Here is a 20,320-nt window from a genome sequence, read left to right as displayed (position 1 = left end):
TGAATAATTTTCTTCCCAGGAGAAGAAAAAACACATTCATTCATTTGCTTTTCACTCATCCAGAGTTAAGGTGATTCAGTCTGACTGGCATCAAATATCCTGACACGACAACTGTTGTTACTTTTATTTACAGATGGCTTGATGAAGATCTGACTGTTTTATATTTAAAGTAGAGCAGCACTCAGAGCCGAGCTCCAGTTCTGGCATGACACTGGTTCCACCCCCTGTCAGCATTCCCCATGTCCTGGGCCTGAAAACCCCCTCTTCTTCTTCTTCTTCTTCTTCTTCTTCTTCCCAATGGTTCATAACATCTGTGGTTTCAAACACTAACACTCCCCCGGTATTCTGAACTCACAGTCTGGGCAGCTCAGCTAACAAACTGAGCTAACATCAGCTAACAGCAGCTACAGTTGGCAGCAGTTTACTTCACTGTCCATCAGGAAACTCTGTAAATCACAGAGTGTTGAGGTGGAGCAGTCGGAGGACATCAGAGGGAAAAGCAGAAAACATTTTCTCCATAAAATATGATCCAGTTTCACCAAAATCAGTCAAATAGTTGGTGGTGTGTGACTTAGTGCCGAAAAGTGTTACGTACTCCTAAACCTGGAGCCCAAAGTTACATAGTGTGAGAAGAATTATCTATCTCAGTTCATTCCACCATGAAGCTAAAAGGCCACGATGGCAGCAGGGCTCCTTAATTGAGACGACACTAATTATCATCTTCATGTTCTGGATTAGATCAGAGCTGATTAGCCTAAAATTAGACACACACACACACACACACACACACAGAGTCCTGTCTCAACAGAAACATCAGTGTGATCGTTGAGATATTATCTCTGTGTTTGGGATTTCTAAAATGCGTAGTGTTTATTTGTGTGGGTGTGTTACCTCCAGCTGTGTCCATGTGTGCGTCAGGTTGTGTATTTTGCGGTGAAAGTCTGCGGATAGTTCGGTCCCGCTCCTCTTCAGCGATTCTGCCCGGCCCAGCAGACCCGTCTTCCTGCTCTCCATCATCATCAGCTCAGCATGGCTGCTCTGGAGACAGACAACAGGACAAAGAAACGTCACGGACAGACAGACACAACCCAACTTAAAGGGGGGGACAGAAGAAGTTCATTTGCTTTATTCATGTCACTCACATGTCATTCTGGTGGCATTGAATTAGTGTTGGGAAGTTTGAGTCTTTTAACTGACTCGGATCACAGTAAAGTGAACTAATCTTTTTTTGAGTCATATCATTCGTTTCGTTTATTCACTAGTGCAATGCTGTAGCCCTCTTGTAGCCAATGTAAATGTGACAAATGAACAAAAGGTCCGATCCGTATGAACGTAGTACTCGTCACACAGCCTGAGCAGCCATGCAGCTATCTTGTGGCGAGAGAACGTACTGCATGAAAATGAAGGAATCACTCACTGAGACTACTCTTTACTCCCGAGCCATATAAAAGTTCATATTGAACGATACGTTCACGACCACGACACCACTAAATTGAATCCTTGTAGAAGATGACACAATAAGATGCTGTTTAAAAGTGTGAAAATATGGATTAGACAGAAGTCAACATAGGCAGGATTGCCAATGATGGAGACGACCAGAGTCACCACACTGAGCTTCACACGTGGACGTGACGAAGCCTATGTCTATATTTTTATACAGTCTATTATGTCGATGAACAAAATCGGCGACAACTAATTTAGTAGTCGACGCATCGTTTTACATACACACACACCCACAAACACCCACACCTACACACATGCGCAGTAGTGGTAATCGGCATCAGGCCTGACTATACTGTAAATGATACCATAACACAGACCCTCCAGAAATTCACGATGTTGCGATTTGCAACTTCAACACAACTTCAGTGAATCCCTGTGAATTCAGGGCGGTGTTGTAATTTTAACCAATCACCGCGATTTTTACGCAACTTCCACGCAGTCTGCCCGGGGGATTCAACTCGGGTCAGGGACGGACGCACGGTGCGGGAGGATCCCCTCGTGGGACCTCTCCCCGGCGCTGGCTGGCGTCCGCCGGGCGCATTTCCTCCGCAGCGGCTCTGGGTCGGCATGGAAAGACTTGGGGGCGAAGGTGGCTCATGGCTCCATTCGCGAGCTTTACAGCACCCGCCCGACCACCCGCCTTCTCCGGGACAGTGAATTTACGTATGATCCGATTAGTCGACTAATCGAAAAACTAAACTGTGATTAGTCGACTATCAAAATAATCGTTTGTGGCAGCCCTACTCTCCATCACATTCTGCTGGTTGAGTTCAGATTTCTAAAATAAAAACTCTCCACTGGAATCTGTAGTAACTGCTATAAATCGTCAAACAGCTGCTGTCCTCCACAAAGCTTCACAAGCCTACATGTGGCGAGTATTTGATACTCCAAAGACGATACTCCTTTAACAGCTCTTTCAGAAAGCAGCAGATCTTTTTATTCCCGTTGTTTGCAGCTCATCTCATGATGAAATGTTCGAGGCACTCATACTGTAGGAGTTTTCACTCACAGCTTCACCTTCTTTGACTGCTTTAAAAAACGTAAAACTGTTGCAGCTCTGCAGCTCCGCTGACGCGGCAGCAGTGGCGACGGCACTTGACGGCAGACCGCAGAGTGCTCTTTGGAAAGATTTTAAAGAAATGCTCCATTTTGTATCAGCAAGTGTTGCTGAATATTTACACCCAACAACAGTTTTCTATTTACATCACATCATGTGTACTGTAGCTCTCAGTACCCAGGTGTTAGTCTGGGGGGAAGTTCACCGAAGAGTCGGCAGGGACTTTCCTATATATAAACTATTTTTTTTCCTATTAAGAAAATATCTATTTACAGTTACAGTTTTAGTGCCATTTATTTTTCTCTCTATTTTTTTAACTGTTAAATCAAACTCGGTTTGAAATGTCACATAGTTGGTATCAAAAGGAAGTTTGAATGAAAACAACTTGTGATTGTTGATTTCTCCTTCTCTTTCGCTGTTTGTTGGTTGAGCATGAAAATGTTCACTTCAGTAGAGGTTCCTGGTGAATTGGGGGGTTTCTTTTTGCCTTTTCCGTCCACATGTTGTTTCTCCTCCTCTCCTCACACCTTCCATCTCTTCATTCTTTGTTACATGTCTCCACTATCCTGCCTCTTCTCTTTTATATGCTTGTTTTCCCTCCTTTTCTGTTAGTTTCAGACTTTTTCTCACATCCCTCCCCCTCCACTGTCCTCCTCTCTCTCCAACCCTTTATTTTGATCTTTTGTTGCTCTTCCTCCGTTTGTCCTTGTCTCTTCACTTACAGTACTTCCCTCCATTTTTCTAATTTGTGGCATCTCCATCTTTATTTCCCTTACTGTAACACTCCTCCTTTTCTATTTGCCGAATTCATTCATCTTTTTCTCCATCACTCTCCATCTATCTCCTCTCTTTTCGGCTGTTAGAGTAACTCTCCTTTCGATGGCTCCATCTTTTTTTGTTGCTTAATTTCCCTCCTCCTCCTCCACCTCCTCCTCCTCTCTTTTCTCTTTCTCCTCTTTTCATTTTCTGCATCGATAGCTACTTGATTCTACTTTTCCCTTGTCGTTTATCATTACCGCCCGGCCCCATTTGAATATTTAAATGTCTCTGACTGTGTGTGTGAGAGGACGTATGCATGCATACGTGTGTGTGTGTGTGTGTGTGTGTGTGTGTTTTTTTGCTGCGCTGTCATCAGAGAGGCGGCGGCCATTTTTCAACGTCGCCGATTCTGATGGAGATGCTATCGCTCGGCGCTTCACAGCCATCCATCCCCTTCACTTAGCTAATAGCCACGCTGCGAGAACGAGGGATTGACAGCAAAAAAAAAGAGTGAGTTGAAGGTAAATATGTCTGCGTCGCACTCGTCTAACAGTCAGGAAATTATACGATTTATTCGCTGATGGCAAATATTGATTTAAAAAGGGGAAAGGGAACTAGTGGGGAGGGTTGGGGGGGGTTGTTTTGTTGTTGTTGTTTGTTTGAAGGATGCCACTGATCCAAAGTCAAAGAGGGAGAGGCGGAGAAAGGAAGATAGACACGCCGATTAAAATGCATGAGATCCGAACTTTAAGATAAGTGCTGAGAGAGGGATCTTGGAGAAATGGGGACGGTGGAGGAGGGAGGAGGGGAGGCTGGAAGTGATGGTGTGAGGAGAGGGTGGTGGGGTGGATGCATGGATGGCTAGTTGTGATGTATTCATGCCTCAAGTCAATCTCCATGCAAGGATGGACTGAGATACACAGGGCCTGAGGACAGAGAGAGTCAGAGAGGGAAGACAAAGAGACTGCATGTGAGGGAGGAAGAAGAAGACAGTAAATAAATAGAGAGGATGGTGACACCACGTCCACGCTCAAACTCTGGAGACATGACAGGACGCCACATATTGTGAACTGAACTCTGAAAAACGTGCAAGCGCAACCGGCCACTACACAAAGGTCACACAGCGGCGTTGACAAAGGTTCAACTTTAGAAGAATATCAACTGATGCAAGCGAGCGACAGTGTGCTGACAGGAAATCATGTTTTGAGCTGTTTTCCACGAAGAACAACTTTAAACCAAATGAAAAAAAAGCTGATTGCTGCGGTCAACAGCTTCATCATCTAAGTACCTAAATCATAAGCTTAAAATCCAGTCAAGGTTTTTCCAAATTTTCCATGGAACCACCACATCCTCATACCATGACAACCCCCAAAAACGACATCTATGATGACTAGCATCAGGCATACAGGACCTTAAGTTACGGAAGGCAAAACGTGGTCCTCAATCTATGGTACCACTGGTGGTACACAACCTCTCTCTAAATGGTACATTGAGAAATCTCTGCAATGTTTTTAAAAAATGTATTGTGAACTCAGTTCTGAAATTTTGAAAAATGTGTTGGCACTACCCACCACTACCCAAAGTCTCAAAAGAGACCCTGTGGACAAGTAGAGAGTACTGGCGACTGGTGTACTGGAACTTAAGAACGTGAGTCGCAACATGTGGTTCTTAAACTGTGGTACCACTTGTGGTACATAACACTGCACTCTCAAATGTCAGGAAAAGAAGTGCGGATCAGGAGAACCTTTCTTGGGATTCCCCTTCTTGTACGGATTCAATTAGAAACAAAGTGCTGCTCAGCAAGAAAAATCATTAAAGAACGTCGTCCTCATTCACACAATGTTGATGTCAATGTTTTTTGGTTTTAATCAATGTGCGAAAATGACGGAAACATTTGAGATTTTAACGTGACACAGATTGTGTCGACTCTAAAGAAACAAAATTTTCAGGAGAGAAAACAAAGAGAAACTTTCAGCCGGGTGACTGGATTAGCGATCAGGTCTCTTAAATCGAAGCGTCACTTTTTACTAAACCATTATTTAACAAAGAGATAATCCTCCGCACTTCCTCTGTTTTTGGCTTTTCTCTTTCAGGGTTGTAAAGTCCACTCTGACCTTCTGGACCTTTTGCCTCCTCTATCCTGGTTTCTTGTAAATCTGTGAATCTACTGACTCTTTCTGCTCCTGAAGCCATTAAAAGTTTGTGTTGATCAGAGCATCAGCTCAGCGTCTGGACTAAAATCGTAAAACATCAATTTTAACTAATTTAAACTAATTAGTTGTTGCTGCAGTCCCATATGTTGGATATCCAGCTCCACAAAAGCTGTTTACTTGCATTTCATTTCTCAGTAGGTTTGAAATATAGACGAGCAAAGAGTGATATAAAATAAATCATGTGATTTGTGTATATTAATATACATGTTTGTCAGTATGTGAATATCAGAATATTAGAATATATCATTTATTCCAATGACTATGACCCAAACCTTAAATATGTTTAGATACATTAGGGTCTGGGAAAATTAGCTTTTTTCACTCTTCTGATATTTTTTCAACAATAAATCAGTTGATTGAGAAAATAATCTGCAGATCAAAAGAAATAGAAATATTTCTTATTTGCACTCTTAGATCACCTATTTTTAAAATATTCAGATATAAATCTACTTCAATTATTGATATGGTGCCATATTTCAGATCTACAGATTATTTGACATATTCCACAAAACCAAGCAAAAGAAAAAAAAAATTAAAATATGTGTCACTTCAGGCTGGAAATATGATGAGAACTGTTTTAAAATCACAATAAAAGAAACAGAAAATAAACGTTTATGATAGTAAAACCTATAAAAGACATTTTTCATCGGCAGCTTCCCACAAAAACTGAAACGTCGGATAAACGCTTGACAAAACAGACGAGAGGGAAAGAGGGGGAGGAGAGGAGAGAGGAGGCATGGAGGGGGGAGGAGGGGAGAGAAAATCAACAAGCAATCATAAGTTTAATTTGGTCTCCATATTAATGAGCACGGAGCTGAAATGTCAGCAAAAATGCAGTCATACATGAAAAACATTTAATGCATTTTGAACATTAGTTTTTTTTTTTCTTCTTCTCGCAGATTCATCTTATCCTCCAAATGAGAGAAGTTTGTCGGAGGCTGCGTAACGGAACAATTCTGTCGTCGCGGCAACTAAAGTTTGGGGGAAGTGATAAGGACGCACCTTCATCCCTTTCCCCCTCCTCATCATCTTTTCTCTTCTCCTCTTGTTCTATTTCTTTCTTTCTTTCTTTCTTTCTTTCTTTCTTTCTTTCTTTCTTTCTTTCTTTCTTTCTTTCTTTCTTTCTTTCTTTCTTTCTGCAGTTTTTACAGGATGATTACAGATTGTGATTAAAAGACATACTACAGTTAAGGTATTGTTAAATTTAGAGTTAATAAAAATTCATACATTGACAGAAGAAAAAGATACTGCCCTGTAAATAACAGACTATAAATCTTCTGTATATATTTGTTGTAAAACTTCTTCTAAGCTCCATGTGGCCAGGAATTCAATTCTACAGGAAAAGAGCTGATTTTAACCTCTGACAGTCTTTAAAGTGAAGATAGGCCACACGAAACAAGAGAACTTAAGGTGGAAATGTTCCAAAGTTTGGCTAAATTTCAGCGATGGAAAAACTGCCCATTTTCAAAAAGGACCCCTTGACCTCTGACCTCGAGATATCTGAATGAAAATGGGTTCTATGGATACCCACGAGGCTCCTCTTTACAGACATGCCCACGTTATGCTAATCACATGCATACTGGGGATTCAATGAGGCCAGTTTTGTTCATGTGTGATCATGTTTGTCCCCATCGGAGCCACTTCATTGTAGTTTGAGCATGTTTTTTTAAACTTGACCTTTAATGGATTACAGGTTGCATCATGAATATGTTTATAGTGTTCTTCAAGTTTTTAATGTATTAATGTGGAATTTTAGAGAAATGTTTCACCATTTGTATCCAATTTAAAACGATATTAACCCAAACATCATTGTTGCCATGCCGTGTGGGTGGCAGACAGTTACAGTAGCTCTGAACACTTCTCTGTGTTTTTTTTTTTGACACCACTCTCCATCTGTTTTGTGCGCGAACATGAACTTGGAACTAAGGAGATTAGTGTTTTTCCTTTTTTCTGTTATATTTCCTGATACATCAGGCGACCCGCTCAAAAAAAGCCACGGCTCTCTTGTTTATACTCCAGCGTCAGCATGCTCTCTGTGGAAAGACCGGAGATCCGTGCTGAAGTGAGAACGGTGAAGCCATGACCACAGTCTGTGATCATGGGGAACGTCCCCAACAAGGTGGAGGAGCTAACAGAGGGAGTATGGAGAGTGTAGCATCACAGAGACGTGGCTGAATGAATCACACAGGACTCGCTGGTAACGTTCAACTTGTGAGAGCGGACAGCTACTGTAAGGACAGACAGACAGCTGAACACAGACAGACAGCTGAAGACAGACAGACAGACAGCTGAAGACAGACAGACAGCTGAACACAGACACAAGAGCAGGGAAAAAGGAAAAAGGACGTGCAAAAGATTTCTTTAACAATACTTAATGGCTGGCACAGTATTGAGTTAGAGTGCTGCTGCTACTACAATAGTATATTTAATACGAGCAGAGTTGAGGAGGACTCACTCATAAAAATGATGCATTTTTCTGATTCATTGTCCAGCTCTGCTTTTTCTTTCTTGTTTTCTTTCCAAACAAAGTGCGTGTGTGCAGGACTACCACACAAAATCCATGCTGCACTACTGTGTGTGTGTGTGTGTGTGTGTGTGTGTGCGTGTGTGTGACTCAGTGTCTCCGGTTGAGATGGATGTTCCACCGGCTATGAAAGAGCAGGAAGTGGCTCTCTGACACCCCATTTATACTGCCAGACACTTCAACCTGTGTGTGTGTGTGTGTGTGTGTGCGCGTGCGTGCGTGTGTGTGTGTGTGTACAAGTACAACCACAAACAAATTTAAGTGACATCACCATCCTAAAACTGCCTTCAGTTTACAATAATTGCAATAATTATGATTATTTATTTCACTTCAGTTTCTTGCACGTTTGCCAAATCTCCTTTTCACTTGTTTTAGAGAAATATTAAAGTCTCATTGTGTGAATAGATTTGACTTGTAATCAGGTGAATGGTGTCTCTGTCTTTCGTACGTCTGTTCTCACACTATGTAACTTTGGGCTCCGGGTCGGGAGAAGTCACACACCACCAACTATTTGACTGATTTTGGTGAAACTGGATCATATTTTATGGAGAAAATGTTTTCTGCGCTTCCCTCTGATGTCCTCCGGCTGCTCCGCCTCAACTCTCTGTGATTTACAGAGTTTCCTGATGGACAGTGAAGTAAACTGCTGCCAACTGTAGCTGCTGTTAGCTAATGTTAGCTCAGTTTGTTAGCCAAGCTGCCCAGACCAGACTGTGAGCTCAGAGCACCGAGGCAGTGTTAGTGTTTGTACCACAGGCGTTTTCGACCACCGGAAAGAAGAGGAGGTTTACAGGACAGGGGAGGGGAGCTGGTGTCATGCCAGAACCGGAGCTGGACAAGCGGGAAATGTAAACGGGGTCAGCAGCTTCTATGGACATAATATAAGGAGAAGAGACTGAAGAGGACGTTGACGGAGGAAGCTAAGAAGAGAAAAGGAGAGAGTGAGCGAGCAAGAAGCCGCCGGGTAAGAGTAAATCTTGGACTGACTTTGAGTCGTTGGTAAGAGCTTGGTGAAAAAACAGCTTCATGTCTTTTTGAGAGTTTTTCTGGAAGTTTCTGTTTGGACAAAAAGATGCAAAAAACAACAAAAACAAACGAAAAAACAAGCAAAGAGTCTTCTTTTTTCCCCCAAAACGAGGTGACAACAAAAGACTTGGCAACATGTTTTAATTGTCACCATGGAAACCAAATGAATGAGCTGTTTGACTGGCCGGTAAAAACGGCTCGACCATTCAGCCTCACAGCCAGTCACGTGAGTGTGTGTGCGTGTGCATGTGTGTGTGTGTATGTCTGTTGGTAGCTGTGAGGTCATCGATACAAAGAAAGGAGGGTGACATTTCTACCAGTCTGTTGAGATAAAGAGGGAGAGGAGAAAACGGACAGCTGAATGAATGCACATACTAATAACTGTCCATTAAAAAATGGGGGGCGGGGGAGTCTCATAAAACCGATCCATATGAAATTTTTAAATTATTTATACATTGATATTATGAAAAATTAACATGATCTGTGTGTTTTAAGGTTTGGTTGATAAGATTTTTTATATCTTGGTTTCATAAATGGTTACAATATCGTGTGCTCCGCTCCTCATCAGTATTTCCTTGTGTCCCGGGCCTGAAAACCTCCTTTTCTTCTTCCCAGTGTCCCCAAAACAACTGTGGTACAAACACTAACACTCCCCCGGTGTTCTGAGCTCACAGTTTGGGCAGTACAGCTAACAAACGGAGCTAACATTAGCTAACAGCAGCTACATACAGTTGGCAGCAGTTTAGAGAGTTGAGGCGGAGCAGCCGGAAGACATCAGAGGAAAAAGCAGAAAACATTTTCTCCATAAAAGATTATATCCTACACAAAATTGTACAGCTTTTTTTCATTTAAAAATCATATTGTACGTGTATTTATATATATGTATATATTTAAAACAAAATGACTTTAACGGTGAAAACCTACCGTAATTTTCGGACTATTGAACGCACCTGAATATTTTTAAATTCAGTTTTCTGATGTTTTCTTGACCAAAATATGTAATGATTCCTTGAGAAAATAATCATGAGCTGGAGCCTGAATTTTATACTGTTACCCACCAAATAAATCCAATAAAGATGAAGGAGCTTTAGTGCTTCACATAAAGTTTGTGAAGAAACATCCCCTAAATAAAAAATAATGGTCATTGGAACCATTATTTTTCTGAGTGTACAGGTTCCACCTCTTATGCCACCCTCAGGACAAACTTGACATTTTCATCTCCTCTTCTGATAAAAGAAAATCCAAATCATCAGTATGTTTGTTTTGGCCAACACTTTCATACAGTGGACGACAATGAATGCTACAGCCTCTGGGGGATTATGCATGGCTTTGTGTTATTATTCTGCTTATTATTATTATTTCTTCTAATCTGCATTACAAGACTAAAATATAAGACAATATAAATGGTCGAAATTTATAAGAAAAAACACTTGATTTCACCGGCTGAAAAAGTCAACAAAAGGTATTATTATTACTGATTAAAAATGCATTTTCACAGAGTTATTCTCCATGTTGTTGGTCCAAAGAAACAAGTGACAGATAAAGCGAGAGAGACCGTGAGTGTTGGCAGTCAGGAGGTTGAGTCATACAGACTGTGGTATGCCGTTTGTGGTCCATGCCAGGTGACCTTTGACCCACTAAGAACCCTGGGAATTCTCTCACGGCAAGACAGTATGAGATGAAACAAAAGAAGAAGAAAACGCAGAGGAATTCCCGAATATTTGACCAAAACCAGGGATGGCTTCCATTTTGGATCCAGTTACTGGTCAACAAAAGACCGTCAAACTTCAATGCTAACGAATCAAACCTTTTATCGCTCCTCATCATTTTCTGATTAGCAAAGAGCACGTTGAAATCATGCCAGAAACGTTACCCAGTTCTGTTGTTTGACGTCACTGGTGATCATGGCAATAATGGTACGACTGAAACTTTATTCTTTATTTTTAAATAACATTGTCTAACCTTTCTACCATAAACTAACAGATTTTAAACCATGTTGATGCTACACTGACTTGGAATCAGGTGACTGGTATGTATATTTCATTGGAGAATAATGCAAGAAGTAACGCTTTACAGCACTAAGTCACACACCACCACTATTTCTGATGGACAGTAAAGTAAACTGCTGCCAACTGTAGCTGCTGTTAGCTAATGTTAGTTCGTTAGCCGGGCTGCCCGGACTGTGGAGAATGCTGACAAGGAGCAGAGCAAGTGTCGTGCCAGAACCAGAGCTGAACAAGCGGGCAATGTTTGATGTTTGGCTGTCGACTCGCTAGTTTTTGATCATAAGTAATGTAATCAGAACAAATACACGTGTACAGCTGTCCATATTTACCACAGTGTGATTACACTCGTCGTGACTGGGGAACGTTACACAGGAGAGCGCCAGTTAGACTTTGTATGCATATCAGATCAATGTTTGGAGTTCATATTTCTGATCAAGAAGTTTGTGAAAAAAACTGGTGTAAAATTTAGAATAATCAATATCAATCAACATATTTTCCATTACTCATCTAATTTTCAGCTTGTACCTACAGTAAGAGAGAAAAAAAGGCGATGGGGGGCCTATAACTGTTAGTTTTGTGAAGGCCTCATGTTACGGGCCTTGAGGGTGAGGACATTGTCTTTGCTTCTTCAAAGGGTCAAAGTGAGTTTTAGAGTTCAGAATAGTATTAGGTTAGGGGGTTGGGGGCCAAAGGAATAAATTAAGTGAATGAGTGTCCTCATGAGTATAGAAGTACAAACGTGTTTGTGTGTGTTGCTGACCCCATAGGAAGCTGGAAGGATCAGACTATTCAGTATTGAAACAAAGACGGTCTTTATACTGAGAAACAGGAAGAGAGAGAGCATGTGCTGGTATGTACGGGCTCTAAAGGGATAGTTTGTGTTAATTTGAAGTGCGCTTGTATGAGTTACTGATCCATAGTCAGTTTGATATGTAGTTCATGTAGTCACGGTTGGCAAGCCAGCAGGACTAGCATGAAGCTAAGCTAATGTAGCAGCAACAAAACAGATTTCAGCCACCTCAAAGTGGATCAACCTAAAAATACGCTGTATTTAAAATATTTTCACTGCTTTACCTTGCTGTCTGACAGGAAACTGAAGCATTTGATCACTCTCTCTAAAGCTAACAGACTTTATTGACAAAAACTGTAATTATATGTTGCAGAAGATGGGAGTTGCTGGTGTTCATTTAAATGAAGGTGTAGAAACAGAGATCACACAAGCGCACAAACAAACAATCCAATGAAGACAGCGGTGGACCAGCACCATCAATGAAATCTGGTGGAGTATAGTTTCAGAGAGGTCTGTGCGACTGAAAGTAAAGCATTTATATCATTCTGTTCTCTCTTTAAAGTCACCAGACAAAAATCATTTTAAGTTGATTGGTTAGATTGTTTGTGTTATTGTGCGACTTCAGTGTTTTAACGCGTTAGGATGGATCAGAACTAACATTCATTTGGAATGAACGTTTAAATAACACAAATGAATCCTTTAACGTATGTTTTGCTATGCATGTTGAGCAGATTATATTATAATATAATAATATTATAAGTAATATTAAATAACAATGTGTGTGTGATTGGTGTTGTTATTGTATTAATGCTCTGGCAACAGGTTTCTTTATTGTTATTACTCAACTGAACGGAATAACAGGGACACAGAGAGATCCTACATTGTTCACTTGTTGACTGAGTCAATTTACAAATCATCTGTGTGTGTGTGTGTGTGTGTGTGTGTGTGTGTGTGTGTGTGTGTGTGTGTGTGTGTGTGTGTGAGAGAGAGAGAGAGAGAGAGAGTTGACCAATGACTTACAGTCTTATTAAGGCGGCCAGGTGTTGGACAACAACACAGCCTCTCTTGTTGGCTTCCGCCGCTGTGTGGGTGTTTAAATGAAATAAATGAGACAAATAGAAAGTCAGAATAGGCCGATTCAAACTGCAGAGAGAACTGGGCCTTTATCTGAGACAAGCTTTTATTCCTAATATTATTTCTTCCTTATGAACAGATAGCTTTAGCCTAACCACAGAACAAAACCGGGCTCAGCAGCCAGAACCTGGACCAGACCAGGTTCAAGCACAACAAAGAATAACAATATCCATGACAAGTCCAGTGTGATGTCATGATTTGAGCATGTTCGTAATGTCTAGTGACCAGTCAGACTGCTTGGTTGGAACTATTTATGTACAGGATATTGTAAGAATTTACCTCCTCTCCTCTCCTCTCCTCTCCTCTCCTCTCCTCTCCTCACTACAATGACAGAAATGTAATAGCCTGGCTCTCAGCATGTGTGTGTGTGTCCAGCAGACCGACCATGTCGCCTAAACGACAGACAATCTTTATTCTAATGAAGAAGGTGCCAAGGTCAAACGGAGAGTAGGGTGATGAATGGAGAACATACACACACACGTACACACACACGCGCACATACATCATGTGGCTCAAACACTAATTGTGTACCAGAGCTCCCAGTCGCTTTGCAACCGGCATGTTCACAGTGTGTCTGTGTCACACACTCACACTCACACACACACACACACACACACACACACACTTTAAAGGAGGGTTTCCCCTTGAGGTGACATTAAACATTACTCTCACAGCACACACTTAAACAAACACAGGAAATAAAATCTGTTTGCAGGTAAAACTCTGTGTGTGCACAGTTGTGTGTGTGTGTGTTTCTCTCTTTAAGACAAAGTGCCACAAATGATCAATAAACTTTCAATTTAGTTAGTTGTGATCATCAACAGTTTTTCTTTTTGAGACTGTCCTCCAGCCCCACCTCAGTATGTTCACTGACAGACCGCTGGTTTCAGAGGTTGTGTTCACTGGAAGGTAGACACTGACACTAGTTCATAGCACTAGCACTGGTGCGCATGTAACAAACACTGACTATTGGCTACGGTAAACGCCAATCAATATCCACAAATCTCTCCCAATCTGACCTTTTTCGTAGAATAAGAAACTCTGTTTCCTGTCTCATGGAGAGTTTTAGACTTGTTTTGGTGGAAAACTTTTAAAATAAAAGTCTGATTGGTTTTTAATTCTGCTGCTGTTCATCTCGCTCAGTGTGACGAGTCGTCACTTGTTGTTGTTTTGAAGAGAAACTCTGCAAACATGTTTACAGCCAACCTTGGCCCGACATTGGCTCGATGCTCGTCAAACTACTTTTATTTCTGTGTGAGAAATCCTGCTTATTTCTATGTGTGCGTCAGCGTCAGGTTTCAGTCAGACGGTGTTCCTGGGAAGCTGAGGGAGTCTCAGGAGAGACGAGATACAGAGAGAGAGAGAGAGGGGTGGGGGGGGAAGAGACATTAAGAGGGAGAGAGGGAGGAAAGTTGGTGAGATGCCTGTGTCTGTGATGCCGTGTCTCTTTGTTCTAAAGCAGATATATCCCCGAGTTTATCAAGACTGACAGAACAAACGCACAGGAAACAGCCTCCCACAGGACACATAATCCACACACACACACACACACACACACACACACACACGCACACGAGAGGGAGAGAGAGGCAGCAGAAACACTAAGACACGCAGAGGTCTGAAAGCGTGAACACACACACGAGAAAACTAAGAACATTTGAGAAAGTGCAGAGACACACGTGAATTCGAACACACACACACACACACACACACACACACACACACACAGAGGTGAGAAAGTGAACACGCCAAGGTCTGATGATGCACACAACAACACACACACACAACTTTGAAAATGTGTGCGTACTTTTGGAGGACACACACAAAAAGACATTTGAGCAGAATTAAATGCACAAACACACACATGCTGACAAACAAAGCAAACATATACACATCTCTATGACACATGTGACAACACATGAGAATGGATTATCATGAACAAGAACAGATGAACACACACGTAAACACAAACACGTAGACACACACATGCTGAGAATCACTTACTTTATTCACTTATTTTATTGTATTATCAATAAGTTATTAATGACTTATATTGTTGTAATGTCATGTTATAACAAGACATTTCACTTTAGGATGCTGTAATGATAACTTACAAGGTCAAGGCCGTTACAAGGTCAACAAGGTCAAAACGTATCACATTATGTTATAATGTTTAATATTAAGTTAAATAATAGATTGTTTAATGAGAAATGTATATATATATATGTGATCATGTCTTAACATGTTTCATGTTAACGAGATAATTTATATTGTTATAGCATGACATAAAAAGTTATCATGTTGTAACATCATACGCTATCCTGTTGTATGTACTATTTATCTCGTTATAACATGAAATGTTTCACGCTATAATAAGCTAACTTATTTTGTTAAGTAACGACAACATAAGCTATGTATTGTATAACAATAAAGGTTGTTATCACGTTATAACAAAACTTTCTGACAGGATAACTTATTGTTTAGATTGTTTATAACATAATGTTTTCTGTTATAACCTGAAAACGTATAACATGACATAACAAGTTATCACGTAAAAAAAATGATGATGTTATAATGACACATTTAGGCAATATAGGTTACAATATAGGAGACTTATGATATGATAAATAATTATTTTTTATTTATTAAGTTATAATGTTATAACGTTCAATTATAACATGATAATTTATATCGTCATGTCATGTTTTAACAACCTAAATTATCACATAGAAACAATGTTAGGTTTAAGCAAGATAGAAAACATATTGTTCAACAAGAAGTTACGTAAGTCATTTTTTTGTTTTTGTTTTTATAACACTATTAGATAAATAGTACATTTTTATATATTCATTATTCATATAGCATAAGCATATAATACATTTAGTATATCGTATGTTTAACAATATATAACTAAAGATATATCATGACATAACTAAATTTGTTTTATTAGCTTTAACAAGATTAATGGTAAATTGTTACGTTACATGTTAAGTTTCATGTTATAAATGCCGTAAAAACGTAAAAATAGTTTTAATGATAAACTTTTCACGTTTTCACGTGACACTGAACAGATTTTTCTGGTGTGGCAGCAGTACACTTTATGTCTCTTCAAGTGTTTATCTACACACACAAGCACACAGAACTCATGCGAAATCTTGTGAATACACAGAAAGACATAAAAAAACTGACTGAAAGATTCAATATATATAAAGAAACACAAACACACACACACACACACACACACACACACACACACACAGTCCCAGAGGACTTTCAGCTCTTTGCTCATATAACAAGCTGCGACAAACGACAAAACGCGACATCAGGACGTCTGACCCAGGAACTCATCTCAACACATCCTGCCAAACACACACTGTGTACACACACACACACACAACGAGGCAGCAGCAGAGCTCTGCAGGTCTCTGGAGAGAAGAAAAGGGAATATCACTCTACAAAGAAAGTGTGTGTGTGTGTGTGTGTGTGTGTGTGCGTGTGTGTGTGCGTGTGCGTGAGAGATTTTCCTGAGCTGCAGGACGTTTCTTTTGTCGGATAACGAGAGATTTTTGCTGTTTCAAAGTGTTTTTTCTTTAATGGTTGAAGACAGATGTTTCCTTCTTTTCTTCTTCTCTTCATCCCTCTGTTTTGTCTTTGTTACCGTGTCTCCTTTAAAATGTACAGAGGTCACTTCTTCTTCTGTGGTGGATTATAGGAACACATTTCGTAGATGTCAATTCATTCTTTGATTCTTCTTCCTTTCTCCTTCCTCTTCCTTTAATTCCCTCTTTCTCTCCCTTCAGTTTCCCCTTTCCTTCCTTCTCTTCATCAGTCCTTCAGTCGCTCTTTCCTCCCATATTTCCTTGCATCCTTGTTTCTTGCCATCTTTCTTTTCTTGCTTCTTTAATACCATTTTCCCTTTTCTCTTCTTTATTCCTTCTTTCCTTCCTGATTTGTTTTCTTCCTTTTACATCATTTTCCACTTTACTTTCTCCTTTATTTTCCATTCTTTCTTACTTAAATTTCCATTGCTTCTTTTCTTTTACTTTCTTCTTTCCTCTTTATTCATCCAATCTCTCTTTTCTAATATATTTCCATCTTATACTTCTTTAATTTCCTTTTTCTTTCCTTACATATTTCCTTGCATCCTTTTTTCCTTCCATCCTTCTTTTCTCCCTTCTTTAAAATTATTATATTTTTTTTCTCTTGTTTGATTCCTTTTTTCCCTTTTCATCACTCATTTCCTCTTTACTTCCTCCTTTAGTTCTCTTGATATTTCCTTGTGTCCTTTTGGCTTTTTTCCTTTCAACCTCTTTTTATCCCTTGTTCCCTTCTATACCTCTTTACTTCCTTCATTTCTTCCTTGCTTCACTCATTCAACTGTTTTTTAATTCCTTCTTTCCCTCCCTTTAATTTCCTCTCTTTCCTACTCTCAATTCCTCCTTCCTTCCTCCTCTGTGTTAGTAAGAAAGCTGAAAGCACAAATAACTTCACTGCTTTTTTCTAATTGTTTGTACATTTTCTTCCTTTCTCATCCCCCCTTCCTCATCCTCCTCTTCCTCTCTTTCTCTGCCTCTTTCTTCCTCCCTCTCTCTCTCCCACTCTGGATGGAGGGATGATGGGAGCGTTAGCAGCACAGCGAGGATTGCAGCAACAATTACATGTGAAATTAGCCTCGCCTCATAGCCTGCAGTGTAATTCCAGCCTTCTGAGGCGTGGCAAAGTCATCTGTCTCTAATTAAAGATTCTCTCTCTCTCTCTCTCTCTCTCTCTTGGGTTAACATTCAGCTTCTTTCATCCTTCGCTCTATCTGGGGATGTTGGAAAGGTGCATATCAAAACCTAATTCTCTGCAGGTCACAGTTTTTAGCAGGTAAAACAAATTATTTCCTACTTTCCATTTGATTTTTAATTACTTTCTTTTTCTTCTTTCCTTTCCTTGTTCGTTCATTTTCATCTTTACTTCTTCATTCTCTCATATTTCCCTATTTTCTCTCCTGTAACACCTAAATTCCACCTGGCATGGATCTTTGGTGCCGCGGCCACAATTCTGTTTTGGTCCGTTCTCCACATGACTTCATAAAGACAATGTTTTTTCTTTTCTCTTGATATGTTTTTGCCTTTTTCTAAAAAGTCTTAACACTCTAGATGGCTAAATAAGTTGCAACATAGCAAACATTGGAGTCACATGACTGATCAGCTGTTTCCTCATGGCTCTATAATCCATCCGTGATGGCTCCACACAGATCTGATGTAACCTTCCTCACATTAATACATGAAGAAAAAATAAATGTCTGATATACTTCCTGCTTTCTGTTTGTTTGTTTTTTACCTCTTCAGCCTTCATAACATCCAGAATAGAAGACTGCAACAGCATTTTATACAGCACATTATCCAAAGTTGGGAACAAACTCTTGTATATCCAGAACTCTGTTGCCCATCTGTCTGACCACATCACCCCATGTCCTCCAGAACCTCCATGGGCTTCCTGTCCCACAATGATCCAATTCAAATTCCCTCTTCTGACTCACAACGTCCCCTGCTCCCTCACCTGCCTGCTCCACCATCACACTCAGTCCTTCAGCCTTGGCTCCTCTGATGTCAACCTTCTGTCTCCACCTCAAGGACCAGGAACTCGACCTTGGGTGAGAGCCTTTAAGAGAAATCTTTGACCAGAAGATGCTCATATGAATCTTCCTGTAATGTTTATGAGTCCACGGGAAACCGCTTTTAATGTGTAATTCATCATGTTGTAGATTTTCATTACCGGTAGGTTGTTTGGTGATTTTAACTACTGTAAAGTGTCTTTGCACGTCATGAAAAGTACAAAGTATAAATAAAATATTTCACGTTATTAACCTCCATTGCTTTTCTCCAAAATAGACAATCACTCTGATCTTTGACCAAGAAACATAAAACTGAAAGAGTATTTGTGTCTTTTATAAATGGTGGTTTTGGTGATTTCTAAAATGCTATTATTATTGATGAAGTTCAGTATGTTGCCCAAGGACACTTCAACAGGCTGACAGAAGCCATTTTGTCATTTAATTTCAAAATTTTAATTTTTTCATATTCAACCCTGACACGACAACATAATATAAAGTTGTATGATCGTTAGAATGAAGGCAAAATAAAAGAAAGAAGGAAGGAAAGACTGAGAAGCAGACAGAGAGATCTCAGAGGATATAGGACTTAAGCCGTCTGTGTGTTTCTTGGGCATGACTGTCGACTGGAATATAACCCAAACTCTGTGTGTGTGTGTGTGTGTGTGTGTGTGTGTGTGTGTTTTGTCCTCAGGGTTTAAGATGGAGAGAGAAACACAGTCTGTGAATCTTCAGCTGTGTTTTGTTTCAGACTTGTGTCTCTACAGAAGACTTTCCTCTCCAGAAAAATAACATTATAGATAATTTTTTGTTTCAAACACTTCAAGTGAGGTATGTTTACATTTTATATCTTTACATTGTCCATAAGAAACTAGTACAGAATAATAATGTTCAATAAAATGTATATATAACATGCTTAAATTAAGCAATATTGCATTAGAGGGTGTCCTTTACCGTCATAATTGGCACAACCATTCATAAGCATAACAGAAGTGACAATAATGATGGTAAAGCACATATAAACACAAACTGAATGAATATCACACATATAAACACTAAACTGAATAAATACCACACATATAAACACAAACTGAATGAATATCACACATAAACACTAAACTGAATAAATACCACACATATAAACACTAAACTGAATAAATACCACACATATAAACACAAACTGAATGAATACCACACATATAAACACTACACTGGATAAATACCACACATATAAACACGACACTGGATACATACCAAATATATAAACACTATACTGAATGAATACCACATATATAAACACTACACTGAATGAATACCACATGTATCTACACTATGTGAGTTGAAAGTATTGAAAAGTATAAATCGTATGACTACAGTCTGTGTCTCTGGAGTGAAGCTAATCAACTATAAAATGTTATCTTTTATTTTTTTACTTAATTCTGGTGTTTCCATTGAAGCCTCAAAGGTGTCCTGGATGTTTTCCACAAACACGACAGAGAATAAAATGACATGTTTCCTGCATTATTATCTGCCATCAGAGGATTAAACTATTTTAATCTTGGTTAAGTTAAACTGTCTCGTTTTCTCTTTGTGCATCAGTTGGTGTTTTCCAATGTGTTAATCAGTTCAGAATGTCTCCTTCTGGTTCGGACCAGAGATCCACCAGACAACCATTGAAAACACACTATGTGTGTGTGTGTGTGTGTGTG

The 20,320-nt window shown here is 39.8% G+C and overlaps 1 protein-coding gene across 3 annotated transcripts in view; it reads right to left on the bottom strand.

Moving 5' to 3' along the window:
• akap6 (A kinase (PRKA) anchor protein 6) overlaps nt 1-20,320 on the bottom strand; it is a 208,912-nt gene that overhangs the window by 53,633 nt on the left and 134,959 nt on the right. For all 3 annotated transcript variants that reach the window (XM_019260384.2, XM_019260387.2, XM_019260385.2), the window contains exon 16: nt 892-1,038. In XM_019260384.2, the coding sequence (XP_019115929.2) occupies nt 892-1,038 (147 nt within the window). The remainder of the gene's footprint in view (nt 1-891; nt 1,039-20,320) is intronic.

This window comes from Larimichthys crocea, chromosome V (genome assembly GCF_000972845.2).
Source record: "Larimichthys crocea isolate SSNF chromosome V, L_crocea_2.0, whole genome shotgun sequence".
In the NCBI taxonomy this organism is placed as follows: Eukaryota; Metazoa; Chordata; class Actinopteri; family Sciaenidae; genus Larimichthys; species Larimichthys crocea.
This window is presented reverse-complemented; position numbering and strand designations above follow the sequence as displayed.